This window comes from Primulina tabacum, chromosome 16 (genome assembly GCF_025594145.1).
Source record: "Primulina tabacum isolate GXHZ01 chromosome 16, ASM2559414v2, whole genome shotgun sequence".
Classification (NCBI taxonomy): domain Eukaryota; kingdom Viridiplantae; phylum Streptophyta; class Magnoliopsida; order Lamiales; family Gesneriaceae; genus Primulina; species Primulina tabacum.
In genome coordinates this window covers 10,735,443-10,749,775 of record NC_134565.1, presented here as the reverse complement: position 1 = coordinate 10,749,775, position 14,333 = coordinate 10,735,443, and the positions used below count along the sequence as shown (strand labels likewise).

Below are 14,333 nucleotides of genomic sequence, written 5' to 3'. Positions count from 1 at the left end.
AAAATTAACATGCCATAGTGTAGGTATTATTGACTTGGTAAAAGATTTCTAACAATTAATTCCCCAAGGTGCACATCTTATTATATTATTTATTTATTTTACACAAAAATATCATATCCTACAAATCTTTAAAAATTCGGTTCTCACATCCCTCCCTCCTTATGAGAAGTTTCGTCCTCGAAACTTGGGCTGGCTTGGTCTCCAAACAGGTAAGGATATTCCTTTCGCATCTTCTCTGCAACTTCCCAAGTTGCTTCTCGCTATGTGTGGTTGGACCACTGCACTTTGACGTAGGGAATGATGAGTCGCCTGAGGACTTGTTCCTTGGTGTCCACGATTCTGATAAGAACTTCTTCGTATTTCATTCCTTCTCCCAAGTTTCCTTCGGTCAAGAGTGGTTCTACTTCTAAAACATGACTTGGGTCTGGAATGTACCTCCTTAGTTGGGACACGTGGAACACGTTGTGGATTCTTGACATGTTTGGTGGCAGTGCCAGCCTGCATGCTAGCGTGCCCACTTTTTCCAAGATTTCAAAGGGTCCAACATATCGAGGGTTCAGCTTCCCGCCCTTACTGAATCGGACAACTCCTCTCATAGGCGATACTTTCACATAAGCCTTCTCGCCCACGTTGAACTCTACCGGCCTTTTTTTAAGATCTGCCCAGCTCTTCTGTCGATCTTGAGCTGCCTTGAGTTTCTCTCGGACAATTTTAACTTTGTCCACAGTCATTTGTACTAGCTCGGGTCCCACTAAGGCTTTCTCTCCCACTTCATCCCAGTAAAGTGGTAACCGACATTTCCTCCCATAAAGAGCTTCGTATGGAGCCATTCCAATGCTGCTGTGATAGCTGTTGTTGTAAGCAAACTCAATTAAGGGTAGATGAGTGCTCCAATTTCTACTGAATTCAAGAGCGCATGCTCGCAGCATATCTTATAAGGTTTGGATGGTTCTCACCGTTTGCCCATCGGTTTGAGGATGATAGGCCGTACTTAGGGTCACTTTCGTTCCCATGGCCTCCTGAAAGCTCTTCAAAAAGCGCGAGACGAATCTCGGGTCTCTATCAGATAGGATGCTCACTGGCACTCCATGAAGTCTCACAATGTTGTCCATGTACAGCGAAGCCAACTTATCGAGATTGTAATTCATGTGGACGGGTAGAAAGTGTGCAGTCTTCGTGATTCTGTCTACTATCACCCATATACCGTCATGGCTTTGCCTGCACCTGGCAATCCTATCACAAAATCCATGGAAATGTGCTCCCATTTCCACTCGAGAATTTCCAGAGGTTGCAGCAATCCTCCAGGTCGCTGGTGTTCTGCTTTGACCTGCTGACATACCTGACATCTGGAGACGAATTCAGCTATGTCTCTTTTCATGCCATTCCACCAGAAATTATTCTTGAGATCCCTATACATTTTCGTACTACCCGGGTGGACTGAGAATCTTGACTTGTGCACCTCTGCCATTATCTCTTGGCGAAGGTTATCACTGTCGGGCACACACAGTCTCCCTTTCATCCATAAGATTCCCTTGTCATCAATCTGATGCTCCTGAGATTTCCTTTCTCTGACTTGCTCCTTAAGTTTGGTCAGTACCGGGTCTCAATCTTGGTTTAACTTGATGGTCTACTGCAGACATGGCTGGGCCGAGAGGGAAGCTAGAGTCATCTTGCCTGGGCCCTTCCGACTTAGCGCATCAGCCACTTTTTTTGCTTTACCCGGATGGTAACTTATGGTCAAGTCATAGTCCTTCAAAAGTTTTATCCATCGTCGTTGCCTCATATTCAGTTCTTTTTGGGTGAACAAGTACTTAAGGCTCTGATGGTCTGTGAAGATTTCACATTTAGCACCATAGAGGTAATGCCTCCAAATCTTTAAGGCGAAGACAATCGATGCCAGCTCCAAATCATGAGTAGGGTAGTTCTGCTCGTGCGATTTCAACTGCCTTGATGCGTAGGCGATCACTCTTCCCTCCTGCATGAGTATGCATCCTAAACCATCCTTAGATGCGTCACTGTAGATAGTGAAACCTTTATTTTCTGCGGGTAGGATCAACACTGGCGTAGATGCGAGTTTCTCTTTCAATGTCTGGAAACTCTTCTCACAACCGTCATCCCAGATGAATTTAGAATTCTTCTGTGTGAGCTTCGTCAGTGGCACATCTATCGAGGAGAACCCTTCGACAAACTTCCGGTAGTAACCTGCCAATCCAAGAAAGCTTCTGATATCGGTAGCGTTCTTCGGTCTTGGCCACTCACTAATCGCCTCTACCTTCCTTTGATCCACTGACACTCATTCTCTCGAGATTATGTGTCCCAGAAATGACACACTCCTTAGCCAGAATTCACACTTGCTGAACTTAGCATAGAGCTTATTCTCTCTTAAGGTCTGCAGAACAAGGTGAATGTGCTCTTCATGGCCCGTCTCCTCAGGAGAATAGACGAGGATATCGTCGATGAATACCACTATGAACTGATCCAAGAATGGCTTGAATACTCTGTTCATCAGATCCATGAATGCTGCAGGTGCGTTGGTCAGGCCAAAAGGCATCACTGTGAATTCATAATGCCCATATCTGGTTCGAAAGGTTGTCTTGGGGATATCTTCAGCCCTGACCTTCAACTGGTGATAACCTGTCCTCAGATCCAGTTTAGAAAAGATGGCGGCTCCTTTAAGCTGATCAAACAGATCGTCTATCCGAGGTAGAGGGTACCTGTTCTTGATGGTGATCTTGTTCAATTCTCTGTAGTCGATGCACAATCTCATACTCCCATCTTTCTTCTTGACGAAGAGTACTGGAGCTCCCCAGGGGGCACACTCGGTCGAATTTGCCTTTTATCTAGCAATTCTTGGAGTTTTTCCTTTAGCTCCTTGAGTTCGGCTGGTGCCATTCTGTAAGGTGCTTTAGAGATTGGAGCAGCACCGGGAACCAGATTGATCTCGAACTCCACTTCGCGGTCCGGGACCGTCCCAGAGAGTTCTTCTGGAAAAACATCGGGGAACTCTCTCACTGTCGGAATGTCCTCATGTTTCAGTTCGACTTCTCCTCTTACTGCACTGACCATAGCTAGGTAGATGTCTCCTCTGGATTTCATGGCTCTCCAAGCTTAAGATGCGGAAAGTAGTGATTTCCGTTCCTTGGATTTACCTTGATACACGACTTCCTCCTGATTCGGAGTTATGAGTTTGACTTTCTTCCCCTTACAATCTACTATGGCATTGTTCTTGGCTAACCAATCCATCCCTAAGATGATGTCGAAGTCGACCATGATCAACTGTATCAAGTCGGCGCTAAAAGTCTTATCACTGATACTAATCTTACAATTTCTATAAATTTCGTGAGTTTCAATGGCCATACGAAAGGGCTCATTTTATTTCTCGGGCTTACAACCTAACTTCTTAGCAAATCTCTTAGACATAAAGGAATGGGTAGCACCTTAGTCAAATAATGTATAAGCTGGCACTTGCTGAATAAGTATGGTACCTGACACGACTTCATTGGCGTCGTCTGCCTCCTCCTGAGTCATGGCAAAGACCACTGGCATTGGGTTTGTCCTCCTTTGATTTGCTAGGGCCTGCTCCCGCATTTGGCCCAGTTCCTCTGTTCGGCCCTGCTGGTTGGTTGGCGGCGGTAGGAAACTCTGCAATTGTGTGCCCCTGATTTTCCACATCCAAAGCATACACCGCTGGCCCTTCGGCATTTCCCGGAGTGCTTGAAGCCACAAGTTGGGCATGGCTTGAGTCCTTGATGGTTATTGGCGGGGAATTGCCCTGAGGGAGGTCCACCTGACTGATTGGGCATCTTGAACACTGGTTTTCCCTGGGAAGGCTGGCTGACAGGGGGTCGCTTGTTCCTGTTTTCCCCTTCTCTTCGACGAATATCAGCTTCAGCTCGGATAGCCGCACCCATCAGGTCTGAAAAGTTGGCAGGTTGGTAGACTGCTAGAGCTGATTGGATCCTGCTATTCAACCCCTTCTTAAAACGATGCAATTTCAGAACTTCATCCGCCATAATTGCTGGAGCATAAGATCCAAGGGCATTGAACTGAGAGGTGTATTCCACTACTGACATATCTGGAGCTTGACTGAAGTTTTCAAAATCACTCAGTTTCTGCAGTCTGACCTAGACTGGATAATACTGTTTCAGGAAAGCTTCTCTAAAACGCTGCCATGTGATTTGTCCTGCAGCTGCCATGGCTGGCAAGATTGCTTCCCACCACTTGCCTGCTTTATCCTCCAGGAAGGGTACTATTACGTTCACTGTCAGCGCGTCTGGGACTTCCCACAGCCGCAGCTGAGTCTCCACGCTTTTTTGCCAACTCTGGCTAACTTCAGGGTCAGCAGCTCCACCGAAGGTTGGACACCTGTTCTTGCGGAGGGATTCATAATGGAACTTTACTCCGTGTTGTGGTGGAGGTGGTGGTGGTTGATTGGCGTTCGGGTTCACTAACCCTTGCAGTGTTGTCGCCACGATCGTGGCTATGGCCATCAAGTCTGCTTGATTAAGACTGAACTGAGGTGGAGGTACGTTGCCCTCTTCGTTGGCATTGTTGTTGTTGTTAGCATAACGGGGGTTGCGGTTTTGTCTTGGTCGTCTACCGGCCATTTCCTACAAGTTAAATGCTTCTAAGAATTTGACGTGCATAACGACAAGATTGAATAATTAAGTTATGCTGGAACAATTGAGATTAATAAATAAACATAACTTTATTAATTTTTGAATGTAGATGAACAACTAAATGCAACAAATAGTACTGAAAGAAACAGATCGTACTGATTGAAATAAAATAGCGACAATGAAAAGATAAACTCCTAGTAATAAGAAAAGGTAACTAAGAAACTCTAATCATCTATCTCTCCATCCCCTATGGCAGCTGTAGGCTCGTCGATCTCTATCGGCTCCTCCTCTGGCTCTACCTCTCTCTTGAAGTATCTCCACCATATGGGTGAGCTGGGCGTTCTCTTCTGTGAGCTGTTGTCACGCCCCGAGCCCGAGCCTGCGGCTGCGTGACTGCACAATGGGCCCCTATAGCAACTACTTCGTATTTGTCATCGCTTTATGAAAATGATTAATCCAAGTTGCTATAGAAGTCTATTGTAAGCCATTATAAACTCATTTTAAATCTTTCATTTTAAGATGTGGGACAAGGGTATCACAATCATCCCTCCTTCAGAACGCGACGTCCTCGTCGCGGCTTGACCTCTCGATCCACCAGCGCCGAGAATCTAGAGGTGGCTCCTACAGGTTCAAGAGGTGGCTCCCGTCATGTAGCACTTTGTCCCGCAGGTTCAAGAGGTGGCTCCCATGCACCTAGCACTTCGTCCGGCATAGCACTTATTTCTCTGTGTTCCATGCCGGTGACCGGCTCTGATACCATTCTGTCACGCCCCGAGCCCGGGCCTCTGGCTGCGTGACTGCACAATGGGCCCCTATAGCAACTACTTCGTATTCGTCCTCGCTTTATGAAAATGATTAATCCAAGTTGCTATAGAAGTCTATTGTAATCCATTATAAACTCATTTTAAATCTTTCATTTTTAAGATGTGGGACAAGGGTATCACAGCTGTGTCACCTGTGCCTTAAGTCCCTGAATTTCCGCCTCAGCCACTTCCATTTAGTCGTTCCAATGCTGCGGATACTGCAGATGATACTGTTTCTTTTGCTTGAGTTGGTCCTTAAGAGCTTCCACCTGTTGGGTTAGACGTTGGCTCACATATGCTAGGCTGTTCATGGCCTCACACGAATTCTCCAGCCTCCTCTTACCCTTGGCATTCTGCTGTTTCTCTTCCTCCAGCTCCTTTGTGATAGCGTTCCGCATCCTCTCGTAGCTTCCCATGCTGATACTTGCACTGCTCTATGACATCTCTTAGATCCATGTTATCATCCCTAACTAGCTCGCCCTGATGGATCGACTGGTTAAGGCGGACCTGTATCTCCTCTTTCTCCGCGGCTAAGGTTTCGACCTCAGTCCTCCTCTCACTCAATCTGGCTCTAAGTCGCCGAATCTGACGAGACTGATAGTGAAGAGCAAGCTCCTTCAGACGAATGGCAGCTTGGGCACGGGTGCGGGGTCGCATGGGGGTAGATGGAGCCATTTCCTGAAACCAAAAATGGAAATGCTCAGAATCCGAAATAGACTGTATATAACAAAGGACAATATACAATATATGAATTTTTCGAAATTTAAATAAATATATTTCTTTTTCCAAAAATGGAAAGTTTGGAATTAGACATATGGGTTCGAAGCATATGTCGAGAGGATTCCAGAACAATCGACGGAATCGAATTCGGAATTTCTACGAGAAGTTATAGGGTCTACGAATATTTCCTAAAACGGCAAAAACGACGTTTCGGAGGTCTAAACGGAGGAATTTCGCGATTTCAGCCCCTACCTCACGACTTTAGGGTGGTGACTATCGATCGTTGGGCCGTTTCCGAGGGAATAGCGTTGGCCTCGAGCAAAAATTCCGCTGACGATTTTTTTTTTTTGAAAATCGATTTTTCCCACTCGGATTATGAACCTAGCGGCTCTGATACCACTTATGCAAAAGGCCCTATAACTTCTTACTTGAAAATTTGCGGAAAATTAAAAATTTTCTTTTTAAAAGAACTTAAAATGGCCTCATTCATAAAATCACTGGTGAATCAAGTTCAATATTTCAAAATATTGCAGCGGAAGAAAATAAAGTTTGACAAAAATCACAATTTAAAAATATCCAACGACTGATAAAACGTTTGCGGAATAAAATAACAACTGCTGCTCTGAGGTCCTCGGGTGCCACTACTGCCGACCCAAGCTGGCTCACTGGTCCCCGCCCTCGGCCCTGGCCTCATCGGTACCTACAACAATCAAGTCTAGTGAGCCTAAAGACTCAGCATGCATATATCGCAGGTAACGAGTAAAAATCTGAATTTAAAATATGCATGAGTTAACATATCCTGTCCTGAGGCATACTGAAAATAATCTGTACTGAGCAATTATAATACGTGCATAATTGAACTGGAAATCACTGTAAAAATATTTGCTCCTTGGAGCCTGTACTGAAATATCTGGTAAAATTTTATGTTGAGATTATGTTTTACGCCTGTGGCCATTGCACTAAGCTGAACTGATCGGTAACTGGCTACCGGGGAGGCTGAAACCGAACTGAGCTGGCCGGTCACTGGCGACCGGGTGGTACCATACTGAACTGATCGGTCACTGGCGACCGTATAAAATAACACTCCCACATAGTGAATGAACGACAAGCCATATCGCATAAATCTCAAAAATAATCATTTTCTATTTAATGCACGTAAAATAATTAACTGGCATAATGAAAAAATGTCCCGTAATTTTACCAACTGGATTGGATTGGATCGTCCCCAGGCTCGCTGCAACCTAACTGTGCTATTAAAAATATGCAATAGCTTAAACTTGACCAACTATGCAATTTACGTTCAAAAGATGCGACTATGACGCCTAATGATTTCGCATTTAATCATGACTCCGAGTCAACCTGAACTGACACCGAACCTACGTATAGTCATGATTAAAATACGCTGAAAAATCATAAAATAATGCTCCTAAAATGATAGGGTCGAAATCTAGGTGGAATGGAGGCCAAAACACGGAACGCTCTTTCGAGAGTCAATTTGGCACATCGCACCGTAAATTCTCGTACGACCTCAAAAATGATCCAAATGACGAACGGTTGAAAACATGAACTTCCTAACTCAATGAGGCACTGTCCAGTGCAAGGCCATGGGCTAAAAGCCAACCAAGAACTCGAACGAGCCACCGAATCGACACAGCAACTTTCTGTAATTTTCCAGCAACTGTACAATCGTGTAACTTGTGTTGTTTTCGAGACTACCGGCCATTGGGGCGTGAACCACCGACCAGAGACTCTTACCAACATCCCAAGGAGTGATTTGAACCATGGCTAAGGGCCCTAGGCCAGCCACAATCCGCGTCACACCAAAACTCAACCGAAACTCCAACCGAGAACCAACGTGCATGCGTGTGTAGTGTTTTGCTTAGATCGATGTCTTGCATCGTTCCAGTGGCCATTTGATTGACCATGGCACGATCTAGACATATAGGGGCATGGTATGAACCGTGGCTATGGGCCATAGGCCAACCAAGATCCATACCAAGCAACCAAAACCGAAACCGTATGCTGAACCAATGAAGAAGCCGAATTCGGAAAGGGGCTGTTCTTGTTGATTATTTAAAAACCCATGAGCCATGGACCAAGCCACCAAAAGGGCGACTTAGTCACATCTTAGACATGCTAGGGGAGTGATCCAACCATGGCTAATAGCCCTTAGGGCAGCCAAGATCAGATACAACCCCTTGACAACCAAACTGAATTTTCGAACTCAAAAAGGGACACAAATGGTGTTGCCGTCATTTCTTGCTTTCCAGCGAGCATGTGCTGAAACCGATGGACAAATGTGGTCCTAATGCATCCTATTACATGTATATAAGTCGCCTTTGGAGCCTGGAGTCGAACCAATCACCTGAAACTCACAAACCAAGAAAAACGTGAAGCTTGCCAAGAAATATCAAAAATTCTGCATGTGTTGTTTTCAAAAGTTTTGACATGGATCTCGATTTTTGCTTGAATAAAAATGATCATGTACTGATAAATAAATGATAATATGACTTGATTGAGGTTTAGAAAGAATCTAGACATGCCTGGTTTCGTTTCGAAAGAAAACGAACGAAACGACGACGACGCGGCACGGAGGAGGTGGAGCGCTTCTCTTGTTTTCTTTACTCTCGATTTTTCTCTCTACTCTAAGGCTATGTACCTCACGATTTTTACCTCTGAAAATGAGTCTGAATTCACTCTGAATTTTCGAAAAGGGGAGGGGGGAAAAATGGTTAGGAGGGTGAGGGAAGTGGGTGCAAGATATAAGGAAAGATCCAAGACCAAGTCTTCTCATTTTAAATTTTGAATTCTAGTTTGATATCAAATGAGTTGGTGGATGTTTCTAGAGGTAGTGGCCGATTTTTACATGCTATAGACTAGGATAGGATAATGCTAATTAGATCATTAAATGGTGCTAGAAAGATCAAATAATTATCTTCCTAATTAAATACAAGAAAGGGTCAAAGGTGGCAAGGCAAATGAATTGTTTAATAGCCTAAGGGGGTGGCCGAAATTCACTAAATAAAAGGAAGGAAAAAATAATTATCTAGTGAATTAATAACCCTTAAAAACTTTACTAATCCTTTAATAAATTTGGTGAGCTAACCCCTTAATTATGCAACTTAAATGAGCTTATTTCTTAATCACCTTAAATAATTAAATTAAATCCTCAAACATCCCTTTCTAACTTAAATGAACTTACTTGCTAGCTAAATTAACTTCCGGAAATATTTTCTGGATCTTAAATTCTATCTCAAAACTCCAACTCCAGTCCGGCCTCATTGAAATAACTGAAATGCTAAAAATCAAACTACTTAACTGAAATAATAAAATAATTAACTTCAAATAAATGCATTTAAAATAATTATGCAATGAAGTCAATTAAATTTAAAAAGCTAGAATTATGCATGGCTTATACGTAGACTGATTTACGGGTTCTACAATCCTTCCCCCCTTAAAAGAAATTTCGTCCTCGAAATTAGAACTCACCGAATAACTCGGGGTATCGATCTCTCATCTCCGGCTCAGACTCCCAAGTAGCTTCCTCCTCAGAATGGTTGAGCTATTTGACTTTGACTCGCTTAACCAACTTGTTCCGAAGTTTCTTCTCCTGACGGTCTAGGATCTGCACCGGTCTCTCCTCATAAGATAAGTTCGAAGTAAGCTGCAACGGCTCAAAGTTCAGGACATGCGAAGGATTCGCCATGTACTTCCTCAGCATGGAGACGTGAAAGACATTGTGTACTCCGGCCAGATTCGGCGGAAGAGCCACACGATACGCTAGCGTCCCAACTCTGTCGAGGATCTCAAACGGTCCAATGAATCTCGGACTGAGCTTCCCTTTCTTGCCAAATCTCATGACACCCTTCATAGGTGCCACTTTCACAAAGACATGATCGCCCACTGCAAACTCTAAGTCTCTCCTCCGCTGATCGGCATAACTCTTCTGTCGGCTCTAAGCAGTCCTCATCCTATCACGGATCTTGACTACTACCTCTGCTGCCTGCTGGACAATCTCTGGACCCAACTCTGCTCTCTCTCCTACCTCATCCCAATGAACAGAAGATCTACACTTGCGGCCATACAGTGCTTCATACGGAGCCATACCAATAGAAGACTGGAAGCTGTTGTTGTAGGTGAACTCAACCAGTGGCAAGTTCGTCTCCCAACTCCCTGAGAAATCGATGACGCAAGCGCGAAGAAGATCCTCCAAGATCTGAATAACTCGTTCCGACTGCCCATCTGTCTGCGGATGGAAAGCTGTGCTAAACAGCAAATTCGTACCCAAAGTCGAATGCAAGCTCTTCCAAAATGAGGAAGTGAATCTGGGATCTCTGTCGGATACGATCGAAACTGGAATACCATGGAGTTGGACTATCTCTCGGATATACAGCTCTGCATACTGAATCATGGTGAAAGTCGTCTTAATAGGCAAGAAGTGCGCTGATTTGGTAAGACGATCTACAATCACCCAAATAGCATTCGATCCCCTGGCTGACTTCTGCAATCCGGTCACAAAATCCATGGTAATGTTCTCCCACTTCCACTCAGGAATAGGAAGAGGCTTGAGCAAACCTGCTGGTCTCTGATGCTCGGCCTTCACTAACTGACAGGTCAGACACTCGGACACAAATCGTCTGATGTCCTTCTTCATATCGGGCCACCAATACAATAGCTGCAGATCTTTGTACATCTTCGTACTCCCAGGGTGAATGGAGTACGGGGATGTATGGGCCTCTGATAAGATGTCTGCTCGGATAGAATCACTGCTAGGAACCCATATCCTATCTCGGTATCTCACAATACCATCGCTGACTGAATACAAAACACTGCCTTTGGCTTCATCTCTCTTCTTCCACTGTGCCAACTGCTCATCTGCGGCCTGACCATTGCGAATACGGTCCAAAAAGGAAGACTGAATGGTCAAGGTAGATAGACGAGGAACTCTACCTCGAGGGTAAGTCTCAAGATCGAACTTCTGCATCTCAATCTGAAGAGGTTTCTGCATCGTCAAATGAGCCATCACTGCGACTTTTCTGCTCAAAGCATCCGCAACTACATTAGCTTTACCCGGGTGGTAGCTAATGTCACAATCGTAGTCTTTCACAAGCTCCAACCAACGCCTCTGACGCATGTTCAGCTCCTTCTGCGTAAAGAAATACTTGAGGCTCTTATGGTCGGTAAAGATCTGACACTTCTCTCCATACAGATAGTGCCTCCAAATCTTCAAGGCAAAAACTACGGCCGCTAACTCCAGATCATGGGTAGGGTAATTCTTCTCGTGGATTTTCAGCTGTCGAGAAGCATACGCTATCACTCTCCCATGCTGCATCAGAACTGCACCTAAACCAAGCTTCGAAGCATCGGTATAAAGGACAAACTCACCGGATCCTGACGGTACAGCCAAAACGGGTGCTGAGATAAGAGCTTGCTTCAAAGTATCGAAGCTCTTCTGACACTCCTCGCTCCACACAAACTTCACATTTTTCTTGGTCAGTGCTGTGAGTGGAACGGCAATGGATGAGAATCCCTGAATGAACTTTCTGTAATATCCTGCCAACCCAAGAAAACTGCGGAACTCGGATGCATTCTGAGGCACAACCCAATCTCTGACTGCTGCAACTTTTGCTGGGTCTACCTCAATACCACTGCTGGATACAATGTGGCCTAAGAACGCCACCTTCTCTAACCAAAATTCGCATTTACTGAACTTTGCGAATAATTTGTGCTTCTGCAATGTCTGCAACACTGTGGTCAGATGCCTGCTGTGCTCCTCCCGACTCTTGGAGTAGATGAGTATGTCATCTATGAACACTATCACAAAATGGTCGAGATACGGCTGAAATACGCGATTCATGAGATCCATGAAGATCGCTGGCGCATTCGTCAGACCGAACGGCATCACAAGGAACTCGTAGTGACCATAACGAGTCCTGAAAGCAGTCTTCGAAACATCAGCATCTCTCACCCTCAACTGGTGATAACCGGAACGCAGATCTATCTTGGAGAAAATCGAAGCTCCCTGCAACTGGTCAAACAGATCCTCAATCCTCGGCAGTGGGTATTTATTCTTCACTGTAACCCAGTTCAACTCCCGATAGTCAATGCAAAGCCTCATCGAGCCATCCTTCTTTTTCACAAATAAGACCGGCGCGCCCCATGGTGAAAAGCTCGGGCGAATGAACTCCTTGTGGAGAAGTTCCTGAATCTGCTTCTTAAGCTCTGCCATCTCTGTCGGTGCTAATCGGTACGTTGCTTTGGATATCGGAGCCGTACCTGGCATAAGCTCAATGGAAAACTCCACCTCTCTCTCGGGTGGCATACCAGAGACGTCTTCGGGAAAAACGTCTAAGAAATCTCTGACAATCGGAACATCTGAGGCTGACTGGCTGGGTTCCTTGGGGATAGATAAAAAGGTCGCTAGAAATGCCCGACACCCTCTATGCATGAGTTTCCTAGCCTGAACATACGGAATAATGCGTGGTAAAGGAAAGTACCTGTCCGGCTCAAATAAGAACTGCTCCATTCCAGGCGGTCGGACAAGAACAGATCTCCGCTGAAGGTCTATCAACACTCTGTTCCTCAATAGCCAGTCCATCCCTAGGATGATGTCAAATTCCGGCATCGGTAGCACAATCAGATTCGCATAAACAAGATTACCGTGCAGCTCAAGGTCTATATCTCGGATAACATTGGTGGCTGCCATCTCCTCGCCTGACGGCAACACTACTGAAAAGGCTGTATCTAGCCCAATGGTCTGGATCTTGAGAAAGTTTGCAAAGACCTCCAAAATAAACGAGTGAGTGGCCCCTGAATCTATCAAGGCCTTGGTAGCGGAACCAGATATAAAAATTCTCCCTGTCAACAACATAGTCTCCGGGTTGGTTTCCGCGGCATGGAGAGCAAAAACTCTGCTTTGGGTAGGCAGATTCCTCTGAGGACATTGCAGCAACATGTGGTCTGGACTGCCACACTTAAAACACTTTCCTGAGCCAGCCATACATGCTCCAGGATGGCGACGTGAGCACCTGGGACAGACTGGGTGCTCCTGAGTCCTCGGGGCTGGGCGTCCCCGCTGCTGCTGCTGCTGCTGGCCTCGGTTCCTGGGCGGTCCATGAAAAGGCCTCTTATTCTGCTGCTGATGCTGATGAGGAGGAGGGCGGTGCGGTGCCTGGACTGGGCGCTTGCCCTGGCGATCCCTCTCGATATCCCGCAGATCCTGCTCTGCGGCTAAGGCCTTGGAGACGGCAATCTCATAAGTAGCAGGGTCAGATACCCTAACATCCCGGCGCAAGATCGGCCGTAAACCCACCAGGAAGTGCATCAGCTTGGCTCTGGCATCATTCGCGATCAGGGGCACAAAGTGACAGCCCCTCTCGAACTTACGGATAAACTCCGTAACTGTCATATCCCCCTGTCTCAGACTCATGAACTCGGTGGTCAGCCTGGTGCGAACCTCCTCAGAAAAATACTTGGAGTAGAAAAATTCCGTAAAGCGGGTCCATGAAAGTGTAGCCAAGGTCAAGGCTACTGAAGCTCCTTCCCACCATAAGTGGGCGTCTCCAGTGAACAGGTAAGTGGCACATCGGACTCGGTCTGCGTCCCCCAGCTCCATAAACTCAAAGATGACCTCGAGGGATTTGATCCATCCCTCGGCAACCATGGGGTCAGATGTCCCAGAGAATTCCTTCGGGCGCATCTTCATGAATCGCTCATAAACAGCCTCGGGCCCTGTCGGCCTGGCTGCGGCTGCGGCTACGGCTGCGGCATTGTTCCCCGCAAACTGTGCAAAGAACTGTGCCATCCCAGCTAACATCTGGGCACTCATGTCCGGTGGGGGTGGTGGAGGAGGTGGTAGGTCTCCCTCCGGTCTACGCTCCTCCCTGTCCTCTCGGCGAGGCTCCTCTTCTCTGTTGCGCTCTAAAATGCGTCTATGGGGCATACTGTTCCAACATAACCCATACGTAACTAACATGCACAATTCCATAATTTATTTTAAATGAACACTGAAGTACTGAAAATCTGGAAGCATGCTGACAAAATAATTCATGCTTTAACTGAAATGCTGAACAAAATGCTGAACTGAAAAACTTACATCACGAAGACGTGGCTTCGTGAGCTTCTCGCGGTCAGTAGTAGTGAAACCCTATACAGAACCTGGCTCTGATACAAATTGCAAAAGGCCCTGTAA

The 14,333-nt window shown here is 45.8% G+C and overlaps 1 protein-coding gene across 1 annotated transcript; it reads right to left on the bottom strand.

The window, feature by feature from the left end:
* Window positions 1–260: 260 nt before the first annotated feature.
* LOC142528344 (uncharacterized) lies at window positions 261–830 on the bottom strand. Its single transcript, XM_075633387.1, has one exon. It carries the CDS (start codon window positions 828–830, stop codon window positions 261–263), a length of 570 nt encoding a protein of 189 aa, XP_075489502.1.
* Between the last annotated feature and the right edge of the window lie 13,503 nt (window positions 831–14,333).